The following is a 27,899-nucleotide window of genomic DNA, read 5'->3' on the forward strand; positions in this document are numbered from 1 at the left end:
CAACAAACTTAGTGCATGAGAAAAACACATTTATTAATTTTTTACAGTTCTGGAGGTCAGAGGTCTGAAATGGGTCTTACTGGGCTTATTGAAATGGGGTCAGATCAAGGTGCTGGCAGGACTGCACTCCATCTGGAGGCTCTAGGGGAGAATCCGTATTTTTACTTGGTGCAGCTTCCAGGAGCCACCTGCATTCCTTGGCTCGTGGGCCCCTTCCTTCTTCAAAGCCAGCAGTGGAGCATCTTCAGACTTCTCTCTGAATCTGACCCTGACTTTGCTACACCTCTCTTTCACTAATTATTAGGACCCTGTGATTATATAACACAGGATAATCTCTGAATATCAAAATCATTAATTTAATCACATTTGCCAAGTCCCATTCAACAAGATAGCATATTCATAGGTTCTGGAGGTTACAGGCAGACATCTTTGGTAGCGGCATTATCATTCCTACCACTGGACAAAAGTAGAGAAGTGGTAAAACATGTCAAACCTTCAAATAATAGACTGTGCCATTATCTTTAAAAAATATCTTGATAAAACTGTGTAATAGTATGTCATTCATATAAAAACATTGGGAGAATAAACAGTGAATAGTCTGTTTTTCCAGTTTTATTTTCATTTTTTTCTACAATGAATATAGATTGCTTTTAAAATCAGTAAAACAGTGGTTTACAGAAACATTGTCAAATTTGAAAGTTTGCATTTAGAAAGGAGGTTAAGTGCTTTCATTTTTTCCTTTAGAAGTAAGATAATATGGATTATTACTTTGCGAAGCAAAAGTAGTACAGTGAAGGTAAGACTTCTTACGATTCTCTGCTATTTGATCCTACAGTGGACACATAATCAGTGACTTCATTACCAGAGGGTTTTTATTACTGCATTTTGTTGACGTATCCTTGACAGGAAGCTCATCTTTACAGAGAATAAGAGTTTAATTTTCCCAATATCCTATTTGAAATTCTTTGTTAAATTCATATATTGCATGTTTACAAGAAAGAGTACTTTTTGTGATAAAACAGAGGGATTCAAGCCAATAAGATAATGACAAGTATATTATAATTTAAATATTTTGATGATTTCATTTTGAAATCCATTTTGGAATGTAACATTAGAAAATGTCCATCCTCAGATTGTTGGAAGAAAAGCTTTATGTAAGAGTTTTTGAATGTCAAGAAATTAACATTCAGCTTCAAGAAAGTATAGCTTGTGGCAGGCTGCAATAATGACCCCCAAAGATATCCAGAACCTAGTCCCTGGAATCTGAGATTTCCTTTATATGCAAGAGATTCTGAAGTTGTGATTAAGGATCTTGAAGTGCAGTGATCCTCCTGGATTATCCAGCTGAGCCCTAAATCCAAACACAAGTAATCCTTATAAGAAGGCAGTAGAGAAATATGTGTCCAGAGAAGAAGGCATTGTAACTACAGAAACAAGGCGCTATTTACTGGCCTCACTAGGCAAGGGATGCAGCTGCGGCTCCAGAAGCTGAAAAGTATAAGGACGCTCTGCCCTAGAGCCTCTGGAAGAAGCGAGGCTCTGCCTACGCCTCGATTTCAGCCCAGTGAAAGTGATTTCAAACTTCTGACCTCCAGAACTGTAAGGAAATAAATGTGTGTCAAGCCACCAAGTTTGGGGTAATCTCTTAGAGAGGCCATAGGAACTTAATCAACAGCTACACCTCTTTACGCCAGGACTTACTACTAGGTATTCTTACACAGTGTTTGAGCTAAATTTCAGAAAGATAAAAGCAAAGCATTTGTGATTGCTACATAATTGTCATCAATAATTTGCAGTTATACTTCTAGTGTAAATAACCAGATGATGTACACATGAACTTTAATTGAATTAAACATGAATTTGGAAGGAGTAGTGTCAGCAAGGTGGTGATAGGAAGTCCCAATGCTTGTTCCCACAGAGAAACACCAATTTATCAGTGATATACAGACCGAAATACTTTTATTCCTTTTATTAAGAAGTTGCAGTACCCCAGACAAACACAAAGCCAAGCACTTACCCAATGTTGAATTGGGTAAGACGGCCAATTTCACTCTACCTGCATCAGTCCCTAACCCCAAACCAGGGCCAGGTGAGAATGCCCTGGATTGTGACTTCTCCTTTGGGGGGAAAGAGAAGAGTGGGGCATTCATCCAACGTTCTGGCTTTTCTGAGGACTGCCCAAGGAACTGGTTTCTGTTTTGCCTCGCTCAGAGCGCTGACAGAGCAGGTGTCTAACTCAGGGCACTGATGGGGACCTGGCATACTTTGGATGCTGGTTGGCCACTGAGAACAAGAGAGATCAGGGCAGCTTGCTACTGTAGAAGCAGAACTTGTAGTGTTGCAGGCACAAAAGAAGCAAGATTATGAGATCCTGAAAAAGATACCAGTAAGCCTCTCTAGTTGAGAAAATTGCACTCACAGGCCTTTAGAAGTCACATTTCCCCCAAAAGTTTTTAGAGGCCCGCATGATGTCTAGGCAGGTTGATTAGTGAGGGTCTTCTTCTGTACAAAGCCAGTTCCTTAAAGACTGGCAGAGGTAGCTGCTTTTTCAAATGCATGGACCTCAACACTAAGTTATAAGACACATGAAGAAACAGGGAAACACGACCAGAACAAAGGAACAAAATTAATCTCCAGAACCCAATTGTAAGGAAATAGAGCTGTATGAATTACCTGACAAAGAATTTTAAAAATTGTCATAACGATGCTCTGTGAACTCAAGAAAACAATGCATGAACAAAATGAGAATATCAACAAAAAGATAGAAAATATTTTTGAAAATTGGGAGATGGAATAAATGAACTGAAAAATTCACTAAAGGGGTGCAAAATCAGGTTGATAAAGCAGAAGAAAAAATCAGCAAGTTCAAAGACAGGTCATTTGAAATTATCCAGTCAGAGGAACAAAAAGAAAAAAGAATGGAAAAGAGTGAAGCAAGCCAAACGGACTTTGAGACACCGTCAGGTGGACCAATGTATACATTATGGGAGTCTCACAGAAGAAGAGAGAAAGGGCAAAAAACTTACTTAAAGTAATAACAACAGAAAACTTCCCAAATCTGGGTAAGGAAATGAACATCTAGATTTAAGAACCTCTGTAGACTCTAACTCATACAAATTGAAACAAATCCACACCAAGGCATATGATAATCAAATTGTCAAATGTGAAAGAATTTTGAAAGCAGCAAGATAACGTGTCCCCTACAAGAGAAACTCCATAAAACTCTCAATGGATTTTTTGGCAGAAACCTTGCGGGGCAAAGGGAGTAGGATGATGTATTCAAATTGCTGAAAGAAGGAAATTGCCAACCAAGAATAAATACTATATCTGCCAAAACTGTCCTTCAAATATGGAGGTGAAATGAAGAATTTCCCAGATAAAAATAAGTGGAGGGAATTTATCACCACTAGACTTGCCTTGCAAGAAATGCCAAAGGGAGTACTTCAAGTTGAAATGAAAGGATTTTAAATAGCAACACAAAAGTCTGTGAAAGTATAACGCTCACTGGTAAAGGTAAATATATATACAAATACAGAATACTGTTAATACTGTAATAGTGGCACATAAATCACTTTAAGTTCTCGCATAGAAGTTAAAAGACAAAAGTATAAGAAAAAGTCTATAAAATATGTTAATGGGTTCATAATATAACATGATGTGATTCGTGACATCAATAACAAAGTGTGTGTGGGAGAGAAGCAAAAGTTTCAAGTACGCGTATATGATTGAATTTATCAGTTTAAAGTAGATGGTTAACTGTGTTTCATGTAATCCCCATGGTAAAAACCACAAAGAAAATACGTGTAGAAGATGTACAAACGAAAATAAGAAAGAAGTAAAAGCATGTCACTACAAAAAAAATCAATGTGTCTTTCAGGGATGTTTTACAGTTTCATTCATGTACCTTTTGAGCATTTCTTAGTAAGGGAATGGGGGATGGTGCAGGGGAAGAGGAAGAAACTTACAAGCGTGAAAAACCCTTGTCAACAGACACTAGAAGTGGCAGAACAAAGTGTACACACATTAGACGTATAAAGCGAAAATGTTTTAAAATCCAACCTCCATTATGAACGTCAAAACTCCATAGCTTTCCTTCCAAAGGAACCCTGAGCAGGTGGGCGTCAGTTGCTGCAGGTCAGCCATGAAGAGCTGTTGAACTAAACCACTTCATCTTTTCTTCCCAGGATTGACATCTTCAAGTATGTGATCTATGGCGTTGCAGCTGCATTCTTTGTGTACGGCATTCTGCTGATGGTGGAAGGTTTCTTCACGACTGGGGCCATCAAGGATCTCTACGGGGATTTCAAAATCACCACGTGTGGCAGATGCGTGAGTGCATGGGTACGTTTCCTGTCTTTGCTCAGGTGTTAATGTGGGTTTATCTCAGGAGCACACAGGTGTTTGTGTTCATCTGCCAAGAACTGGAGGGTTGTTTTTTTTTTTTTTTAACACAGTAACATTCCCTGCTCTGGTGGCTATTTTAATTCTTAATAGTATTTTCAAAATAACGATTCCATGTGAAAATTCAGGTTCAGATTCTCAAATCATGTGCGATACAACTCATCTTGCTTCTAGAGGCAGCAAACTGTTGATTGATTTATGATCTATGTTTCCCAAATGGCTCTGGGCTTCCCACACAATATTTAAGATAACAGGAAAATCCATCTGCAACTTATAACAGTGCATGTCTCTCTTCCTTAAATACATGTTACATGTATTTTACTGTAAATTTGGGTGGGAACTATATTATGCAATTTCTGTTTAATATTGACATAAGGTAAGAATTACTCTTATACTAATTTAGATTTTAAATCATTATTGATATGATATTTAACGGTAACTCAAACTTATGGTCTAGAGCTAATGCAATGCAGAAAATGCATGTATATCTATTAAAGAACAAGACTGATGAAAATTAAGAGTAATATGTTAAAATACATTCACATTTTTATGCAGAATAATTTTCATAAAATGAACTTTGGAGCTTCCATCCTTGACCAATGTATTTTTATTATTTCCCAATGTTATATGAGAGTATCTACTTAATTACAGCATATATTTCCTATTAAGTAAGACATCTCTAATAAGGAATGGTGCAATTTATTTCAGTCTTACAGAAAAGTTCAAAAATACCTGTTAACCACCAACCATTTTTTCCACCAGCTTGTAACAAGTTCTAATATTTTCTCAGTGTCAATAATGATAATAATCTTATAAAATAGTTAGCCTGTGTTGTGGGTATTTGTAGTTGTCGCTGCAATAATTTCTTGTACGACTCTTGGGGAACAATGTTTGTTGAATTATCTAATTGTTTAGGATCAGTATAATATCAAATTACAGACCCAAAAGAAGTTTAGTTAAAGATCTTGAATTAATTTAATAAGTAAAATATGAATATTCAGTGGGCTAATTTTCAGTGATACCTAAGGGATTTCTCTATAAAGAAGGCACGTTTGATTTTAGATTCACTTATACTCTGCCAATAGACTATGGTGAATTCAGTTAATGATGGGCTTTTTCTTATAATTAGGACAGTATCATTATAACACCACTCGTATGTCTTAGCAAGTCACGTAACTTCTCCGGATCCCAGTTTACTCTCTTACATCATAAAGACATTAGATCGTCTCTAAAGCTCATTTTAGCTCAAAGAGTCCATAATTCTAAAACACTAGTGAAATCATAGAGAAAAGGGGTCCCTTTTACCATTGGGGAATGACCTTTCACCAGGAAGAGTGCAGTTGATTAGGTCGTTTCATTGAGATTGTGAAATTTCTGCATAAGATTGTCAAAAAGTCATGGAAGAAAACACCTAGCTATGTGCCGTTACTAATTATCCGCTTGCCGTTGACACTTCAAAGCTATCTCAAATAAGAATTTTTAAAGCAAACACGAGCCACATTTTTTTCTATAATAGTAACCATTGTGTCACCAGTCCCACCCAACAGCCCAGAAGGGCGGCAGCAGCTGCGTGGGTCCCTCCAGAGGCGAGGAAGCAGGCAGTCAGGCCCCCAGAACGCCCCACCCACGCCTTTAGCACCCTCTGCACCCGGGAATGAGCAGAGTTGAGGGAGAAGCAGAGCTGCACTCCTGTGTGTCTTGCAGAAACAGTACTGCAGCGCGCGGGTGCGGCCGTTGAGTCAGGTGCGGGCTTCCCAACAAGGCCTCCATGAAGGGGACCAGCCCCTGCAAAAAGGGGACGGGCTGCACTGCCCGGAAGTGCCCTGCACAGTGCACAGCCCTGCAACCCTCTCATGCAGGGTTTAGGGCTCCATGGAACCAGAGGAAAAAATAATAATAATGTTTTATCAGAGACTGCCAACAAACACAGGAAAGGATGCTCAACATCACTAATCATTAGAGAAATGCAAATCAAAACCACAATGCAGTACCACCTCACACCAGTCAGAATGGCCATCATCAAAAAATCTACAAACAATAAATGCTGGAGAGGGTGTGGAGAAAAGGGAACCCTCTTGCACTGTTGGTGGGAATGTAAACTGATACAGTCACGACGGAGAACACCATGGAGGTTCCTTAAAAAACTAAAAATAGAACTACCATACGACCCAGCAATCCCACTACTGGTCATATACCCTGAGAAAACCATAATTCAAAAAGAGTCATGTACCAAAATGTTCATTGCAGCTCTATTCACAATAGCCAGGATGTGGAAGCAACCTAAGTGTCCATCGACAGATGAATGGATAAAGAAGATGTGGCACATATATACAATGGAATATTACTCACCCATAAAAAGAAATGAAATTGAGTTATTTGTAGTGAGGTGGATGGACCTAGAGTCTGTCATACAGAGTGAAGTCAGTCAGAAAGAGAAAAAGAAATATCGTATGCTAACACATAAATATGGAATCTAAAAAGAAAAGAAAAAGGTTCTGAAGAACCTAGGGGCAGGACAGGAATAAAGATGCAGATGTAGAGAATGGACTTGAGGACATGGTGGGGGGGAAGGGTAAGCTGGGACAAAGCGAGAGAGTGGCATGGACATATATACACTACCAAATGTAAAATAGCTAGCTAGTGGGAAGCAGCCACATAGCACAGGGAGATCAGCTCGGTGCTTTGTGACCACCTAGAGGGGTGGGATAGGGAGGGTGGGAGGGAGGGAGATGCAAGAGGGAGGGGATATGGGGATATATGTTTATGTATAGGGGATTCACTTTGTTATAAAGCAGAAACTAACACACCATTGTAAAGCAATTATACTCCAATAAAAATGTTTTAAAAAATGTTTTATCGGTCATTCTCTCCTGCTACTTAGTCTTCCTTCCTTCCCTATTTCCATTCTGCTGCCTTTTTTCTTTTTCCAATTTGTAGGTAAATTGTATCTTAGAGTCTACTTTTTGTTCTATAAGTTCCTTAGCTTTAAAAATGTCCTTTTGTAGAAAACTCAGAGATAAACCCACGCACATATGGTCACCTTATCTTTGATAAAGGAAGCAAGAATATATGATGGAGAAAAGACAGCCTCTTCAATAAGTGGTGCTAGGAAAACTGGACAGCTACATGTAAAAGAATGAAATTAGAACACTCCCTAACACCACACACAGAAGTAAAGTCAAAATTGATTAAAGACCTAAATATAAGACCAGACACTATAAAACTCTTAGAGGAAAACATAGGCAGAACACTCTATGACATACATCACAGCAAGATCCTTTTTGACCCACCTCCTAGAGAAATGGAAATAAAGACAAAAATGAACAAATGGGACCTAATGAAACTTAAAAGCTTTTGCACAGCAAAGGAAACCATAAACAAGTCGAAAAGACAACCCTCAGAATGGGAGAAAATATTTGAAAATGAAGCAACTGACAAAGGATTAATCTCCAAAATTTACAAGCAGCTCATGCAGCTCAATATCAAAAAAAATAAACAACCCAATCCAAAAATGAGCAGAAGACCTAAATAGTCATTTCTCCAAAGAACATATACAGATTGCCAACAAACACATGAAAGGATGCTCAACATCACTAATCATTAGAGAAATACAAATCAAAACTACAATGAGGGGCTTTCCTGGTGGTGCAGTGGTTGAGAGTCCCCCTGCCAATGCAGGGGACACGAGTTCGTGCCCCGGTCCAGGAAGATCCCACATGCCACAGAGCGGCTGGGCCCGTGAGCCATGGCCCCTGAGCCTGCGCGTCTGGAGCCTGTGCTCCACAATGGGAGAGGCCACAGCAGTGAGAGGCCCGCGTACCGCCAAAAAAAAAAAAAAAAACTACAATGAGGTATCACCTCACACCGGTCAGAATGGCCATCATCAAAAAATCTAAAAACAGGGTTTCCCTGGTGGCGCAGTGGTTGAGCGTCTGCCTGCCGATGCAGGGGACACGGGTTCGTGCCCCGGTCCGGGAAGATCCCACATGCCACGGAGCGGCTGGGCCCGTGAGCCATGGCCGCTGAGCCTGCGTGTCCGGAGCTTGTGCTCCGCAGCTGGAGAGGGCACGACAGTGAGAGGCCCGTGTACCGCAAAAAAAAAAAAAAAAAAATCTAGAAACAGTAAATACTGGAGAGGGTGTGGAGAAAAGGGAAAACCCTCTTGCACTGTTGGTGGGAATGTAATTGATACAGCCACTATGGAGAACAGTATGGAGGTTCCTTAAAAAACTAAAAATAGAACTACCACACGACCCAGCAATCCCACTACTGGGCACATACCCTGAGAAAACCATAATTCAAAAAGAGTCATGTACCGCAATGTTCACTGCAGCTCTATTTACAATAGCCAGGACATGGAAGCAACCGAGGTGTCCGTAGACAGATGAATGGATAAAGAAGATATGGCACATATATACAATGGAGTATCAGCCATAAAAAGAAATGAAATTGGGTTATTTGTAGTGAGGTGGATGGACCTAGAGACTGTCATACTGAGTGAAGTAAGTCAGAAAGAGAAAAATAAATACTGTCTGCTAACACATATATATGGAATCTAAGAAAAAACAAAAAAGGTTCTGAAGAACCTAGGGACAGGACAGGAATAAAGACGCAGACATAGAGAATGGACTTGAGGACACGGGGAGGGGGAAGGGTAAGCTGGGATGAAGTGAGAGAGTGGCATGGACATATATACACTACGAAATGTAAAATAGCCTAGAGGGGTGAGATAGGGAGAGTGGGAGGGAGACGCAAAAGGGAGGGGATATGGGAACATATGTATATGTATAACTGATTAAATTTGTTATAAAAAATGTCTTTTTGAAGCTGAATATATTAATGAATTTCTATTTGGAATTCTGAGTAATATTAACAGGTGGAATAAATTTTTTTTGGAAGAACCGTATTATTGTACGATAAGCTTCCAGAATTAGTACTGAAAGGAACTTATTTTTATCTCCCTGTTTTTCTCTGCTGTATAAAATGTAAAATGGTTACTAGTAACTGATTGTACTCAGAAAATACAACTGTGCACAGATGCAGTTAACTTTAAAGCAGCTTGAGATCACTGAATACAAGACGCTAATCAACATTCGCTTTTCCTAATGAATACTCTTGAAAGCCTAACTTGACCTGCATTATGCATTTCTTCTCATGCAGTATGAAGACCACTTCAAGTTCATTTCAAATCTTTAATGCTCTCATTTGAAATCCTTAATGTGAGGCACATAAAACACAGCAGCACAGTATTAACCTTTGGGGGGTAAGAACCGTTGACTAGTTTATTAAGATCATGTGAGAAGTTACTAAAATATTTTAAGTAACAGATTTTATTTAAATTAAATGGCAAATGGCCCTAAGTTGCGTACAAGTCAAACATGTTACTGAATACATTAAACGTGAACTTCAGTTTAAGGAATATAGAAATATTTATTTTCTTTGAATTTCTTCCCCATTAACTTTTTAAACCAAAAAATATATATATTTATTTGGTTGTAACTTGAGAGGCGTTCAGTGGCTCACATTTTGAAATCATGGGATAGTTGTTACACCCCTCACTCTTTTCTTATTTCTAAAAATTTCCCGTTAGTATTATGATAGCTATATGGATCTCAGAATTTATCTATGCTTGTTCTGACACTTCAATTTTTTTTTTTTTTTTTTTTTTTTTGCTGTACGCGGGCCTCTCACTGTTGTGGCCTCTCCCGTTGCGGAGCACAGGCTCCGGACGCGCAGGCCCAGCGGCCATGGCTCACGGGCCCAGCCGCTCTGCGGCATGTGGGATCTTCCCGGACCGGGGCACGAACCCGTGTCCCCTGCATTGGGAGGCGGACTCCCAACCACTGCGCCACCAGGGAAGCCCGACACTTTAGATTTTTAAGCCCAACACTTTTGAAGTAAGAGAGTTCTTAAATGTGCTACTCTCTGTGGAAATTAATACATTTATTTTCCATAAATCCACCTGCTCTAAGTGTTACATAAAGCAGTAAAAATTTTGAAAGTATATGTATTCATTTGCTAGAGCCGCCATAACAAAGTACAACAAACTGAATGGCCAAACAACAGAATTTATTGTCTCATGTTTCTGGAGGCTTGAAATCCAAGATCATGATGTCAGCAAGGTTGGTTCCTTCTGAGGGCTCTGAGGAAGATCTGCTCCTCTGGCCTCTGGTGGGTTGCTGCTAGTCTTTGGAGATCCAAGCTGATAGAAGCCTTACCTCAATCATTGCCTTCATCTTCACCTGGTGTTCTCCCTGTCTACATGTCTGTGCTCATATTTTCCTTTCTAAAGGACACCAGTTACATTGGATTAGGGCTCTCATTTTAAATTTGCTTACCTCTGTAAAAGCCCTATCTCCCGATAAGGTTGCATTCTGAGATGTGGGGGTGAGGAATTCATCATATGAATTTTGGAGGAACACAGTTCAACTCATAACAATGTACCTTATAACAGCAACAGTATGCCACACACACTGTTTAAAGCAACAAAAATAAGCAGTTACTTTTGTTACCCCCATTTTACAGATGAAGAAGCGTATTCTATTTATAGTCCTTCAGTATCCAAGGGGATTGGTCCCGGGACCCCCATGGATACCAAAGTCCACAGATGCTCAAGTCCCTTTTATAAAAAGGTGTAGTATTTGTATATAACCTACACACATCTTCCCGTATACTTTAAATCATCTCTAGATTACTTATAATACCTAATACAAAGTAAACTCTGTAATGGACTGTAAATACAATGTAAATGCTGTGAAATAGTTGCTGGTGTGTGGCAAATTCAAGTTTTGCTTTTCGGAACTTTCTGGGATTTTTTTTTTTTTTGCGGTACGCGGGCCTCTCACTGCTGTGGCCTCTCCCGTTGCGGAGCACAGGCTCCGGAAGCGCAGGCCCAGCGGCCATGGCTCACGGGCCCAGCCGCTCCGTGGCATGTGGGATCTTCCCGGACCGGGGCACGAACCCGTGTCCCCTGCATCGGCAGGCAGACTCTCAACCACTGCTCCACCAGTGAAGCCCTGGGATATTTTTAAAGAATATTTTCCATTCGTCATGGTTAAGTCCAAAGACGTCAAAAAGGAAGGCCAACTGTATTTATTTTAATCCTTCCTAAGGATTATTTTAATCCTTAGCCTCAAGTGTTTATAGATTTTGACTACAACATATTAGACTAGTGTCCATAAGACATACTCTATAGAACTACCTTTACATGTATTCAGTATGTAATGACTCCTGGCTCATTTTCATAGCTTAAAGTTAAGTTTTAATAATAAATCCAGTATTAATAATAGGAAGTGTTTGTTAGGTGCTTACATATGCCAGTTGCTATGCATGGGACTTTGAAACACTAGGGCATTTGATCCTCCAAACTATGTGAAGTAGATACCAATATTAGTTACCTTCATTTCACAGATGAGTAATCTGCCAGCAAGAGATGAGTACATAGTGGGCAGTGGAGCCAGATTTGGATTTGAGCATCTGGCACAGAGCCCATGTCACTAAACTCATGGTCAGGATTTGCCTTGTCATTTTATGTTTTATTTGGGCTAACGTCATAGGAGAATTATCTTGTTGTGAGAGTTGTTAGTAATTCACCAGTCACTTTTGTTTTACACTTTGGTGAGATCATTCATTCATGATTGGAAAGTTCCTTCGTTGCAGAGATGTTCTCTTTTTTTTTTTTTTTTGTGGTACGCGGGCCTCTCACTGTTGTGGCCTCTCCCGTTGCGGAGCACAGGCTCCGGACGCCCAGGCTTAGCGGCCATGGCTCACGGGCCCAGCCGCTCCGCGGCATGTGGGATCTTCCCGGACCGGGGCACGAACCCGTGTCCCCTGCATCGGCAGGCGGACTCTCAACCACTGCGCCACCAGGGAAGCCCAAGATGTCCTCATTTTAACCTTCCACAATCATGAATTATCTCCTTTTACAAGACAAAGGTGCTCTGTGGGATATGAAATAACTCAGTCATCGAAGGTACTTTTCTATTTTGATGACTGCCAAGAAAGAGTTCTAAGGTAACTTCCTAAGTAAAGTGTCATCAAGGAACTCTGCATTCTAGTCTGTCTCTAAAATCCGGTATCTTCGAAAGTAAATTAAAAAGATAATAACAGTTTTGATCCAAGACTGCCAAGTTCCTAGAATAAAGCTTAGTTTCTCTCTAGGATATTCCAACTCTAACCTGAAGAAGGCAACATGATTTGTTTCAGATTATAACAATGCACTTTAACACTTTCTCAGTAGGGAAAAAAAAGGGAGGTGAGGGGGAACATAAACTGCTTCAGGCCTAGTGGTAATATTTAGAAATAATGTTTCAAAAAGCAGTGCATGTGGAAGATGCCCTGAGGAGCTTGTTTGCCACAGGTATCTGAGGTGGATCTCCTGCATGCACTTACAATTTCAGAACTGGACTGTAAATACAGGACAGTACACCAATCTCAGTGTGACCATCCAGACATTAACTCTGCTGGTACATAAATTATAGCAAAGAAAGAAAACATGGGTCTCATTCTTTTCAGATTTAGGGCATAAAACTTGACAAAGAATTTCAGTTAGCCTTAGAAGATGACATTGACAATATGGGAAAATCTCTTGCAAAAAGTAAATCTTCTAGTGTTAGAATTTTTCATTCAAGAGACTTAAAACTGCTGGAAATAAAAAATTGAAGAAAAAGTTTGAATCATCCTGTTTCCTCTCCAGTCACCATAAGTCATGATTGGAATTCTATTCAAATAAAAATAACTTCTCGAAATATTGAGCCAAGGTTTTGTTTTCTGTTTGTTTTTGTTCTTTTGATTACTCAAGTCATGAAAAGCCTTTCTTTTTAAAATGTGTATATTCAAGTGGCATTTTTAGACTTCTGTATGTATCAGATCATCCATCAGATCATCCTAGGATATAATTTCATAGCATTTATGACTCCGTATATTTTTTTTTTTTTTTTTTTTTTTGCGGTATGCGGGCCTCTCACTGTTGTGGCCTCCCCCGTTGCGGAGCACAGGCTCCGGACGCGCAGGCTCCGGACGCGCAGGCTCAGCGGCCATGGCTCACGGGCCCAGCCGCTCCGCGGCACATGGGATCCTCCCAGACCGGGGCACGAACCCGTATCCCCTGCATCGGCAGGCGGACTCTCAACCACTTGCGCCACCAGGGAGGCCCCTACTCCGTATATTTTTAAAATCCTAAAGTATTTTTTCAAAAATAAACTTCTAATTTTACAATAGTTTTAGATTTACAGGAAGATGAAGATGGTACAGAGAGTTTCCATATATATAAAACTCAGTTTTCCCAATTAACACCTTACATTAGCTTAGTACATTTGTCACATTTAATGAACCAATATAGAAACACTATTATTAACCAAAGTCCGTGCTTTATTCAGATTTCCTTAGTTTTTACCAAATCAAATGTTCTTTTTCTCTTCTAGTATCCCACTACGGGGATACAGATACCATACTACAATTTAGTCATTTCTCCTTAGGCTACTCTGATCTGTGACTTTTTCTAAGACTTTCCTTGTTTTTAGATGATCTTGAAAGTTTTGAGGAGTAGTAGTTAGGCATTTTGTAGGATGTACCTCAATTGAAATTTGTCTGATATTTTTCTCATGATTAGACGGGGGCTTTGGACTTTGGGGAGGAAGACTCAGAGATAAAGTATCTTTCTCATCACATTATTTCATATACATCTAAAGTACTATTAATTGAAAAAGAAAACTAAAGACATTAATTAACACATTCTCTGATCCATGTTTTCCCAAACAAAATAGATCTATTAAAAATAATCATGCTGGGCTTCCCTGGTGGCGCAGTGGTTGAGAGTCCACCTGCTGATGCAGGGGACGCGGGTTCGTGCCCCGGTCCGGGAGGATCCCACATGCCGCGGAGCAGCTGGGCCCGTGAGCCATGGCCGCTGAGCCTGCGTGTCCGTTGCCTGTGCTCCGCAACGGGAGAGGCCACAACAGTGAGAGGCCCGCGTACCGCCAAAAAAAATAAGTAAATAAAATTTTAAGCCACTAAGAAGTAATTCACAGCAATTTTGTTGAATTTAATACTAACCGTCAACAAATGTATTTTGAGTAAAAACAAAAACAAAACAAGAAATAGGATAACAAGAAGATGCTATTGTGAAAGTCATTTGCATGTTCTGATGAAACGGTACTCAAATAATGATGTGATAATGAGATTGCTGGATACTAATTATGAATCTGGCACCCAGTCCCTATCATTTAATGGCGGTTTTTTTACCATCAAAGATCAACAAGTTAACTAATCTAAACCAAACCAAGGAAATTTTACTGAGATTTTTTTTCTTTGTGTATTAGGAGGAAATGGTCAGCATTTTAATATGTGAGTGATATATCAAACAATGGCTGAAATAAGAAAAGCCACTGAGTCTACTTTATATGTCAAACTTCCACAAGACCCATCCCTCCCTCCTTTCTTATAAACAGGGCCACAGCTGTTGAATTGAGAAAGTAAAATTCCTTGCTGTTCAAGGCAATAAACACCAAATGCAACGTAAGTAGATTAGTCTGTTCATACCTCACCTTTAGAAATGAAAAATAATTTTTTGCTGAATCAGACAACTTCCTCTCTTGGGATTTCTTCCTAAGTAAGATTTACTGTGGACCATGTTTCCTGTTAAGTGATTTCATCTCTGAGCCCTGTGAGAGAGGTCTGCTAATTTCCAGTTTGTGAATGAGGAAGTGACTCTGAGCCTTAAGTGAGATGTGAGTGATCCAGTCCTCTGATGTCAAGTCCAGGGTTATTTTATTGCTTCCAGTTTTTATTTGTTTGTTTTCACTAAACTCCCCAAACAGATATTGCAGAGTTAAATTTCAGAAAGTGTTTCATCTGAATAGATGTTAATAAAGGAAAAAATAAGATTTTCAAAATCAGAAGAATTTTTCAAATGCTCAGAGATTGTTCTAATAAGCGTAGCTTATTGAAGATATAGAGAACAGACTGACGGTGGCCAGAGGTGGTGGTCAAAACGGGTGAAGGGGGTCAAAGGGTACAAACTTCCAGTGACGAAATAAGTCAGTCCTGGGGATGTCACGTACAGCATGGTGGTTATAGTTAATAATGCAGTATTATATATTTGAAAGTTGCTAAAAGAGGAGATCTTAAAAATTCTCGGGCTTCCCTGGTGGCGCAGTGGTTGAGAGTCTGCCTGCCGATGCAGGGGACACGGGTTCGTGCCCTGGTCCGGGAGGGTCCCGCGTGCCGCGGAACGGCTGGGCCCGTGAGCCATGGCCGCTGAGCCTGCACGTCTGGAGCCTGTGCTCCGCAATGGGAAAGGCCACGACAGTGAGGGGCCCGCGTACTGCAAAAAAAAAAAAAAAAAAAAAAAAAAAATTCTCATCACACACACACACAAATTCGTAACTATGTACGGTGACAGATGTTAACTAGACTTATTGTGGTGACCATTTCACAATATATACAAATATCAAACCATTACGTCGTACACCTGAAACTAATATAATATTATGCATCAATTATACCTCATTTTTTTAAAAAAAGTAGCTTCTTTATTTAATGCTCAGACAGCAGAATGCATATGTGTCACATTTCTAGTGCAAAGCTAGAAATAATTTATGATAATCATGAGATATTTTATTATATACATAGAATTTTTACCTAGAATCACACTTGATCAATTTAAATAATTCATCAGTCTTAGTAATTATCAGACTCTAAGTGAAACATAAAGTAGGAAGATAGACTTATATTTTTAGCATCTTTAATTTGGATACTTGAGTGACCGTGAACTGCTGCTCCCTGAAATGTAACTGCTTGGTACTCCAATTCAAAAGTAAAGTCTGTTGTGTCTTAGAACAAAAGTTATGCACTAGTCGTCATGAAAAACATTTTCTCACAGCCAAGATTTACTCTGTAACGTTCAGCTTTACTACTGCGCCGGAACATTATGGCAAATAGGAGTCAGAACTGTGGTTGAAGAGTCATTCCTTTCATTGACTTGTCAAGTAGCAGCAGCAGCATGTTTCAGAGGGCTCCACGCCACTTTGAGTCTAAACCTTTTGAATTCTAAGTCCCATCCTGCAGTGAATAGCACCTTCACAAGAAGCTTTTGAAAAATCCCCTGGGACAGAAAGAAAAACAGGATAGAGAGGACGAAGCCAAAGGCGCACTGACTGCTCTCCCGTGGGTTCGCGTTACTAGTTCCCTCCAGAGAACTGGGTCTGGAGCGGCCATATCATGTTCATTGTTCCTGAGACTGTAAATTAGCCTGGAGAGCTACAGTTGTGAATAATGAAAATGTTAATAAACAGGGCTTTTTCCTCCAAGGAGTTCCATTAACAAGGTTTCTTCACTTTTGGGGTGGTTTCCAAACTTTCTAGAGTCTTTCTCCTTGAGTGGGAGCCCTCTTTGAATAACTTACCCAGACTGAAGAAGTTCTCCTTCTTTTTATTTTCTCCAAACGTGAAGTGAAACCTAATTTCCTTATTCCGTAGAGTCCTATCATTCAGGCAAATGTATCTATTTGATGGTAGTAGTAGTCATCACAGTAATACTTTCTAGAATAAAAACTAGCCAATCCTTTGTCTGGGCTTCTTATGTGCCAGAGTCGATGCTGAATGCTTTTCCCATATCATCTCATTCCAGCCTCTCTACAATCATGCAGTGATTGTAATTGTAGATTACAATTGTGATTGTAATTGTAGATCAGTTTAGGAGGTATTCTCCTGCAGAGGCAGACACAGAGACATAAAGAGCAGCCTAGACTCATTCCAGCTCAGAAGTCTGTGCCTTTAATCAGTGTGCTGTAAGACCCCTGTTATTGCTAAATAAATGTGACATTTAGGCTGGGGACACTGTAAGTGAGTGACATATCAATGTTTGGTCAGTCAATCAATGAATCAATCACAGGTAAAATTAGGGGCTTCCCTGGTGGAGCAGTGGTTGAGAGTCCGCCTGCCGATGCAGGGGACACGGGTTCATACCCCGGTCCGGGAAGATCCCACGTGCCACGGAGCGGCTGGGCGCATGAGCCATGGCTGCTGAGCCTGGGCGTCAGGAGCCTGTGCTCTGCAATGGGAGAGGCCACAACAGTGAGAGGCCCATGTACCACAAAAAAAAAAAAAAAAAAAAGTAAAATTAATATGCATGAAAGAAGACAGATTTAAAGTTTACAGAAGTCACTAAAAAGGAGTAGAAATACACACTAATATTATATACTAAAATGACTTGTGAATCATCATATTTAGAATGTTAAATGTAAACACAATTAAGTAGCTTAAATATTTATGATATAAAATCGTGCCGGGCCTCCCTGGTGGCGCAAGTGGTTGGGAATCCGCCTGCCGATGCAGGGGATACGGGTTCGTGCCCCGGTCTGGGAGGATCCCATATGCCGCGGAGCGGCTGGGCCCGTGAGCCATGGCCGCTGAGCCTGCGCGTCCGGAGCCTGCGCGTCCGGAGCCTGTGCTCCGCAACGGGGGAGGCCACAACAGTGAGAGGCCCGCATACCGCAAAAAAAAAAAAAAAAATCGTGCCCATTTAGTTGTAATATAAAGTTATTGACAGGGTTTTAACTCACTGTGCAGAATCCCCTCTAAATTTACCAGTTAATGTTTTCTAGAATTTAAAAAATGTGCGGTGAGATTTTTAAGATAAATACAGGAATGAACCAGGCATTAAGATGCAGCTGGATGATCTCTTCCTTTGCACATCAGAAGCTCGGTTTTCTGGCAGGTTTCTTCCCGTGACCCATGATATTCACCATCTCTCAGCTTCCCAGGTTGCAGTGCCTACCTGGGTTGTAATAATTCAAACCTTTGATAGCGAGCTATGTAAGTTAAGCATAAAATTCTTCCTTTCCAGTAGATTATGTGTTTTCTGTCTCCACCTCTTCTCTGTTGCAGTTTATTATGCTGACATACGTTTTCATGCTGGCCTGGCTGGGAGTCACGGCTTTCACCTCGCTGCCAGTTTACATGTACTTCAACCTGTGGACCATCTGCCGAAACACCACCTTAGTGGAGGGTGCGAATCTCTGCCTGGACCTTCGTCAGTTTGGTAGGTGAATCTCTGGCTGTAAAACAGCACCTCATATGGTTTCTCCCAGATAACTGCCTCTAAAATAGTGTAAATCACTTTGGAACCATCATTGCTTCTTCTGCCAAAGAGATAGATGTATCACAGTCTTCACGTTTAAGTCATTCTTTTAAAACTGAAATAAGTAGGAATTTCAGAGTGATTGGAAGTTGATCTCACAACATGAACCCGCAAACATGTATATGTGAACAGGCTGTCAGGTTGTGTTTCCTGGTGTTGGCAAGTTATAATTTTGATTTTTCCTGTCCTGATTCCTGTGAACTTTTCCCACTCAATGTGATGTTTGCATAGTATTTTCATTCTCTCATGATAAACTATACAATTTGTGAAGTCTGCTATGAAGATCATCTAAGAAATATGTACTTCATTGTCTTCTGAAATAGGGCAAAAAAAAACAAAACACCTTAGCATTTCATAAGAACAAAATCAAAAAATGTTAAATAAATCAGTAGTCCTCTTTGGTTATTTTTATTTAGGGCTAAATCCTCACAAAATAATAATACTTTCTTATGTATATAGGGGCTTACAATGTGTAGACCCTATTCTGAATGGTTTGTATATGTTGACATGTTTTAATTCTTACAATAATTAAATATGGCAGACACTGTTACCCTCTTTATAAGTGACAAAATTGAGGAACCAGGAGATTGAATTACCTGCCCAAGGTGATACAGCTAGTAAGTGAGAGAGCCAGGATTCACCCCCAACTAGCTTCAGTCTGTTCTTAGCTAGAAGTTAGCTGCCTCTCCTGTCAAAACAAGTACTGAACTATGAACGTGTAGAGTCTGATCTCACCTAACCTATTTGGGATTCTAGCCCATCGTTTGTGAAAACATGGGGGCTGCAGAATTTATAAAAGATAAGCAAATTCACAGGCTCAAAGGGACTTTTTTTACAGCACAGCTATTAAAATCTAAAGAACGTTCTAAATGTTTTTCTCTAATGGGGGTTTCCTCATACTTCAGGCAAGCGGGAAACATTTCAGTAGATGATATGTGCAAGCCTGTGGCTCTAAGGTTATACTGTAGACAGATTGTAGGGTACGGATAGAGCTAGTCTGTCACCAGCTAGCCGTGTGTTCCAAAAGTGTGGCCTGCCCACCCTCTTGTCAGAAGGAATCCCCAGCCCCCATTGTCTGGCCCAAATGAAAAGCAGGATAATCTGCTCTGTGCATGAGGTTCTTAGCAAGAAGATGATGGAGGGAATGTGGACAGCTCTTCCACTGGGGAGGTTTTAACTTTGGAATCATGTCCCACATAAACAAGGAAAAGGAAACGTCGGCACCAGCTGCTGGATGCAGGTCACTGGAAAATAGCTGCTTGGAAAAGCATGGCCCTGACTTCAGTAACCACCACCCCACATACTACTATGTGTTCCTTTAATTCGGCTGATCTGAAAAATTGAGATTGGAAAAGATGTGACTAGTGTCACAGAGAGGGTTGCCAGGTAGATTACAGGACTCCCAGTTAAGTTTGAGGTTCAGATAAACAAGCAATATTTTTTTTAGTCCAGTATGTCTCAGATATTGTATGGGACATAATTCCAGTAAGTGTAAAACATGACTATGATTAAAGCTGCTCTTTGAACCTTAGCACTGTTTACAACATAGTTACCAGGATTTATGCGAGTTTAGCTTTTCTTTGTGACATGGAAGGGAAGGCACTTTTCAGATGTCATGCAACCTTTCACATCAGCCTTGAAGGCTTTCTGTTTGCTCTTAACACAGAATCTACTGCCTGGATAGCATTTATTTACCCTCCAGATAATAGGTCCTTAACAGGAATCCTGAATGTTCATATACAATCAAGTTATAAACAAGGGGCATCAGAATAGAAAAGAAGGTTCACTCCCCAAAATGTGGATTATGATGGGTACAGACAGAGACAACAGAATGTCCTGATAGATTGTATGTGGGGTTGAGAGAAAAAGAAGATTCAAGAAAGAATTCATTTTTTGATTGAGCAACTGGGAAGATGGATTAGCTATGAAATGAGACGGGAAAGCCAACCTGAAGAGCTTGCTCAGGAGTGGGGCAGGTGAAGGAGAAGATCAGAAGTTCAGTTTTGACAAGGTTAATTTTTAGATGCTTATTAGAAATCTCAACAGAGTTGTCAAGTAGGAAATTGGATATATGGGTGTCAATTTCAGGAGAGTAGTATGGGCCTGGCTATATGGATTTAGGAGTCTTGATAATGTTAAAAGTCAAGAGCTCTGAGACAGGGCTTCTCTGGTGGCGCAGTGGTTGGGAGTCCGCCTGCCGATGCAGGGGACACGGGTTCGTGCCCCAGTCCGGGAAGATCCCACATGCCGCGGAGCGGCTGGGCCCGTGAGCCATGGCCACTGAGCCTGCGCGTCCGGAGCCTGTGCTCCGCAGCGGGAGAGGCCACAGCAGTGAGAGGCCCACGTACTGCAAAAAAAAAAAAAAAAAAAAAAGCTCTGAGACAGGATGAGATCAGCAAAGCAGCAAAGGAGGCAGATGACTGAGGACTGAACACTGGGAAGCACCAATGAAAGGGGTCCTAGCAGAGAGGAGGAACCAGACAGAGATGTTGAGAGGGAGAAGCCGATGAGAGCAGAAAGGCAAAAACAAGAGACTGTAGATTTTGGAACCCAAATGAAGAGACCATGAAGGATGCAGAAGTCATCAACTGCCTCCAATTCTGCTGACTGGCCAGTAGAAGGAGAACTGAGGATTCATCTTCCGCTTTAACAATGTGGAGCGTATGGGTGAGCTCTGTAAGAAGAATGTCCATGGAGGATTGGGGTGAATTTGACTAGAAAGGGTTTAAGTGGAAATGGAAAGACAGAAATTGCAGACTGAGCAAAGGCAACACTTCCTGGACGTTTCGCTGTGAATGTGAATAAAGAAATGGGTGAGGAAATGTATGCACAGCCGAGGGATTCCACGTGAATGAATGAAATCTGTAATACATCAACATGGAGAAAGATGGCCTTTCCTGGGAAGCTTTGTCGCTAATGATGGTTCATTAGTCACCTCTTCTGGAGGTTCTTTTTTACCCCCTCTTAGAGCTGTCTTGGCAAAAAGGGAAGGTCGCAGAGAAGGATCTCTGCATTCGATGTACTGCAAGTAGATTTTTTTTAACCGAAATAATTGCCCAAACTCTTGGCAAAGCAGGATGGTAGCAGCTCCACAGAGATGGACAGTTGATGGTGCGCCTCAAAGCTAAGAAGTGTGTGTATATACGTACATATTAAAACTCAATAATATGTGCATATATTATTATGCAGCAATTGCTGAATGCTTAGGTATTAGTTTGCCCAGAACTTGTGAAGTTTTCTGCTCATGTGTATATGTGTTTAACACTTCATTAGTTCTCAAAACAAAATCAAAGACCCGTTTTAGGATGAACTTGACCACTTCTCTAACATGAGGACTGTGGCAGTGTATCCTCTATGTGCTTGTTAAAAATGCAGTACTCCTGGCAGACAGTCACAGATTCTGATTTAACAGTCCTGTGGTGGAGTCCAGAGATTCATATCTGTGATAGTTCCCCAGGAGATTCTGATGCAGCCGGTCCATAAACCAACTGGAGCAAGGGTAAATAGGAGTGAAATTGCAGCTTTTTATTTCCCCTTACTAATAGCACTGTTTTCAGAATTAGTGGAGAAAAACTGCTCCTTTGGGCAATACACTTTTATAGACTAACAGAGGCTTTGTGCCAGCAGAACACTTTGAGATCCTGACTTCATTGTAGTCTGCGGCATAGTTATGAAAATAATTCTGATGCCTACACCATGACATTAATGGACCAAACCATTCCATTGAATTCAGATTGAAAATGTTTTTAATTGCTTGAGGCCTAAATAGTCTTGATCTTTCATTCAGTTTTTTCATAATTATTGTCAAGCAATGAAAGCTGAAGAACAATTTTTGTTACAATATAACATAAAATGAAACTTGCTTAGATTTTATCAGCTCAAGTTTCTTTTTCTCTCTCTGGGATCTTGAAGACGTTTATAATGTTAAACTCTAATTTTCTCCATGTTGCAGGGATTGTGACAATTGCAGAGGAAAAGAAAATTTGCACTGTCTCTGAGAATTTCCTGAGGATGTGTGAATCCACTGAGGTGAGTGTTTTTACAGCCTTTAATTTTGTCAGAATTTGAGCTTCATTTCGTTATTTGAGGAATATATGATTAAATTGACATTGGGTTTCCCCCTTTTTCTTTCAGAGGCAAGGTCACGTACAGTGATGTTGTGTAGGGGGACCAGAAAATAAATATGAGATACTCTGCATATTTTGATAAAAATTATAATCTCTTTTCTAGAAACTGTCATTTTAATGAAAGTTGAAAAATCATAAAGTTATATTTTAAAGGATATAACATAGCTTTCCGTGGTTATACTGTTAGTGGAAACCATCATTATTAATCATGATTTCATCTTTAAATTGAAATTATATTAAAATGGTACAGTTGCAAAGATTTAAATAACTTGCAGGAGAAAAGATACTGTAATAACGTTTTTGGTTAAGTGATTTGTCACGGGTGCACTTCTGTTAAAGGTGAACAGAGTTCTTATTCGTAAGGCAGCAGGCATCCTTGTCTCTCTTCTGTTGTAACCCTGATGTTCATTCTGTTCCTCTGTGGTTTCCTTTGCAGCTGAACATGACCTTCCACTTGTTCATCGTGGCCCTTGCTGGAGCTGGGGCTGCAGTCATCGCTATGGTAAGACCTCAAGCTCTGAGGCTTGGTGTTGCCCTTTGCCTGTAGAGACAATAATTTACCTCTGATGTCTGAAGTCTGTACAAATCATATGTATTTTAATATAAGTAAAAAAAAAAGGTGGAGGAGAATGGGCAAATAAATAAGTGAAAAACAAGTCTTAACCTAAAGAAAGACTATCATTACAATAGAGCTAATATTTGGTAATCAGTTGAAGAATTCAGACACTCATAATATTGGTAACACTAACCAAAATAAGTAGCATTTTAGATATGAGATTACTATTAACATAAAATATCATTTCTTTAGCATATAAGTATGTATCAGTGGGATAGTCAAGTAATTCAATCAATTCCTTGACTTACATTATCCTTTTTTCCTCCTTAAATCAGAACGTACAAAAGCCACACTGAGTCACTTAGGAAAAAAGGATTAATTTATTTCTCTCCACATAAACCTCGGTAGTCTCATGTCGTGTCTTCTGTAACTAACTTTCTTCAGAAATATTAAGAACAAGTCCTGAAGGTCAGGCTTTTACTGAGTTTTGAGGACCTACAATGTGCCTGACACTGTCCCTTCTTTGTGACTCACCGTGAATTCCGGTGTGTTCAAGGGAATGCCAAATGGCAACAATGAACAAGTCCTCTGCACATCAGTCAGAGCTTTTGCAGCCCAGGTCCTCAGTCCTCGTGTCCTAGAATATAAGTAGCATAGAACTCTAGAAGGTGCCCAGTAAACTCACCCACGGTATAGCCAGTTCAATACGCAAAAATGATGAGTTAATTCTGATTCATTTTCTTCTTGGTATACATCTCTTTCCAGTATCATTGTGTCAAAATTGTTTTGTTAATTTCTTTCTGCTGTCCATTGACTGCCTTAACATACTACAGTAGTCACCATTTAGAATTGACCTTGCATTCTTTATGTCCATCCCTACTTTTCTAGAACCAGCCTACCTCCTGTTTTGACTAACCAAAACTTTAACGTTCTTCAAAAATAGAACTACCATATGCCCGCGAAACTCTACTTCTGGGTATATATCCAGAAAAAAAAAACACTAGTTCAAAAAGATACATACACCCCAGTGTTCATAGAAGCATTATTTACAATTGCCAAGACATGGAAGAAACCTAAGGGTCCATCAACAGATGAGTGGTTAAAGAAGATGTGGTACATATATATACAATGGAATACTACTCAACCATGAAAAAGAAGGAAACCTTGCCATTTGCAACAACATGGATGGACCTGAAGGGCATTATGCTAAGTGAAATAAATCAGTCAGAGAAAGACAACCACTATATGATATCACTTATATGTGGAATCTAAAAAGTACAACAAACTAGTGAATATAGCAAAAAAAAAACAGACTCACAGATATAGAAAACAAACTAGCAGTTACCAGTGGGGAGAGGGAAGGGAGGAGGGGAAACATAGGGGTAGGGGATTAAGAGGTACAAACTATTATGTCTAAAATAAGCTACAAGGATATATTGTACAACACAGGGAATGTAGCCACTATTTTATAATAACTATAAATGGAGTAAAACCTTTAACAATTGTCAATCACTATACTGTACACCTGTAACTTATATAATATAGAATATCAACTATACTTCCATAAAAATATTTTAGTGTTCTATTTTACTAAATTATGGATAAAAATGCCTACTGTTTAAAACTCAGAGAAAGTATATACCTGACAACTTAGTTTCTTTTTCCTATTCGTCCATCAAAATTCACCATTTCGAAAACTACTTTTTCTCTCTCATAGACTACGAGGGAGGGAAAGAAAGAAAAACAAATAAGTAACCTCATTGGTCAGTCTGTTCAGGTAAAATCAGGAGCTTCATTCCTTGAGTAAGTTTATTACTCAGGAAAAATCAGGAGCTTCCTCTTCGAACAGGGCACTATTCTAGCTATTATGAACGTATATAAATATTCATGATTCATATGACACAGTGCTTGCTTTCTTGTAGTTGGCAACATAAAATTCATTGTGCAAAATTCATTGTATGGAAAATTAACTTGTTAATTAAATCCACAGGTTTATTTGGGGGTTTCCACGAGCCCTCTTTCCGCTGCACTGCGGGCAATATATCATCTCATTAATTCAAGTTCACTGGACTCCACTGTATGTGAGACTGTTTCCCATAGTGGATTAGAAAATATAAATACATAAACCTGAAATGTATAGTCTGGGTTTGAGTAAATGAGGACAAGAGGACAGGAAACATCACATAAAGATTAAAAATATTGAATTAAGACCCTTGGGTACTTCGGAGTTGAAAGAGAAGAAAGATACTGAAAAAAGGGAGCTGAGAAGACAGTGTCATAGTTGGAGGATTGAGGAAGGAATATACTGTATTTCTATTCTTTGTGTTACAACAGAAATCTTCATTCCATGTTGTTAATGAACATATTCTATGTAAGTATATAATTTGAATATTTCTTTCCTGATAGCAAGGTGTAATGAAGACACAGAACAGACTTGCAGTATAAATTATCTTTGTCTTTGATTAGGTCCACTACCTTATGGTTCTGTCTGCCAACTGGGCTTATGTGAAAGATGCCTGCCGGATGCAGAAGTATGAGGACATCAAGTCGAAGGAGGAACAGGAGCTTCATGATATCCACTCTACTCGCTCCAAAGAGCGGCTCAATGCATACACATAAACAGCGCCTTCCCGTCCTTTCCACCATTCAAATGCTTTGGTGATCATCTAAGGGCCATCCAAACATCCAACCTTTTGAAAAAGAAAATGAAAGTGCTTCTCATCAATGATATGGAGGGTGACTTATGAATCACCTGAATACAGTTCTTTGTTGTTTAGCACTTAATTTCCTAATTCGTTAAATTGGTGTAATCAGAGCTCTCCTACAAGCTCCTATCCAGCCTTTTTTTTCTTTTTTAAATTTCTCAAACTCATTTAATAATTCTGTAAGATCAAAGAGACTAACATTGTCAAATGCAGAGATTTCTTTGATTTTTAACCACTTCCATCTGTTATACATTATACCTTTTGCATTATTTCTTATGTTTTGAAAAGAAAAATAGCTTTTTATACTTTTTAGTTTTGATTTCGGTAACTAGTTTAGCTACAGGTAACCTTCAAAGGGACCATTGTACATTATGAACAATAGACAGAGATGATATCATGATGACCCGAAACATGAAAATCTTGTCTGAAGATCAGTGGCCACGTTGCTATAGGCCCTGGTTAATGTTTTCATCAATCTAAGGTGCAATTTCTAAATTTGTAAGAGTAGGTTTAAAAAAAGAAGTGCTTCTTATCTTTGTTAACATTGTATTTTTTCTTGATGTACCTAAAAGGCATTACTCTCTGATTACTCATGTTTCTGTTGTGAGCATGTAGAAACAATGATGCTTATGCATGGCTACTTACCTTTTTAAGATTGTGACACCAGGCTAACCTTTTAAAGTTTAGTATAGAGACTATTTTAACGGAAATAACTACTGTGGACTGTTGGCAAATGATCTCTTTGTGATTTAAGCAGTGGCTGGATTGGAACTTTTAATATGTTAATGTGGGACATTAATTACCTTTATGAAGGTGGTGTATTAAAAATAAGCACACTAACCCCTCTGAAGTTGTTTTACCTACTTTAAAAAATTTTAATGGATTGCACCTCTGTAAACTATCCCTCAAATTGTGTATGATATATTTGAAAAGGTTTCCATTAATATAATAGCTTTGCTTGCAGCCTTCCAATCTATGTTGGTTTACCTGTAGTGTTTTTTAAAGTGTGGTCAGAGGCCACTATACAATGTATCCTTTTGAAGTGTAGTGATATATTTGTGTTTTTATTTCCAGTAAGTCATTTTAACCAAATGTTCATTCCTATTCATTTATAAGACGTACCTATATCAAAAGAATAAAAAAAAAAAAGCAATCAGTATTATTGGACCAAATCTGGTGTTTGTTTTAACCTTAACTCTTCTTTTGGTTATTTCTAATGCTACAAGAATGCTGTAAAGTGTCTTTTAAAATGATATAGCCTGACGAGACTTTTCTGTCAGTGTAAAAACTAGGTAGTATTGTGCACTGATTTGACCATTGTGAAATCTTTTCTCAGTGTAAGTGCATTTCTAATAAAATTTATTGAGTGAAACAATCTTTGTACAACGACTAGTCATGCATCATCCATAATTTTACAAGTTCTTCTAGTAGATAGGGGGGTATTACTAGGTTATCTGTGGCATGATTATGCATTCTGTAGTATTATTTAATTAATTTGGGGTTTTGCTTCTTTTTTTTTACACTTAGATTATCTTACTGGTTCAACATTTTTCTGATACATGCAGTATTACAGATATTCAGCAAAAGTATTAATGGGCTTCTTTAAATTCTATATTGTAGTGTTTCGGTTCTGTGTCTTAATAGTTTGTGATGATTTTTAAAACTGTCTTTTAAACTTATGTAATGATGTTGATGTTTTTGGCTTTTTTTTTTCTGGTATTAGAGTTTGTATTTTCACAAAGAGTGCTTTGTAGCAGGCGTTACAATTAATCTGTTTTGTACATAAATGTGCCAACAGCTTGATGGTGGCGTTTTTGAAATGTAGTACAAAGTGCTTGCAAAATGTAATAAATACACTTGTGTACTTTGTGTACTTATTATTAGTTTCTGCAGTGTTTCTTTTTTGTTTTTTTCTTTCTTGTTTTGTTTATTCCTCTTTCTTATGTGTGTGCATTCTTTCCAATGCAATAG

The 27,899-nt window shown here is 39.2% G+C and overlaps 1 protein-coding gene across 1 annotated transcript in view; it reads left to right on the forward strand.

Moving 5' to 3' along the window:
* The window catches only part of GPM6A (glycoprotein M6A), a 259,426-nt gene extending 231,871 nt beyond the window's left edge, over positions 1–27,555 (forward strand). Inside the window, exons 3-7 of the mRNA XM_060085914.1 lie at positions 4,185–4,341; positions 18,288–18,441; positions 22,493–22,569; positions 23,104–23,169; positions 25,690–27,555. Of these exons, the coding sequence (XP_059941897.1) occupies positions 4,185–4,341; positions 18,288–18,441; positions 22,493–22,569; positions 23,104–23,169; positions 25,690–25,842 (607 nt within the window). The 3' untranslated portion in view covers positions 25,843–27,555. The remainder of the gene's footprint in view (positions 1–4,184; positions 4,342–18,287; positions 18,442–22,492; positions 22,570–23,103; positions 23,170–25,689) is intronic.
* The last annotated feature ends 344 nt before the right edge of the window (positions 27,556–27,899 follow it).

Source organism: Mesoplodon densirostris, chromosome 20 (assembly GCF_025265405.1).
Source record: "Mesoplodon densirostris isolate mMesDen1 chromosome 20, mMesDen1 primary haplotype, whole genome shotgun sequence".
Taxonomy (NCBI): domain Eukaryota; kingdom Metazoa; phylum Chordata; class Mammalia; order Artiodactyla; family Ziphiidae; genus Mesoplodon; species Mesoplodon densirostris.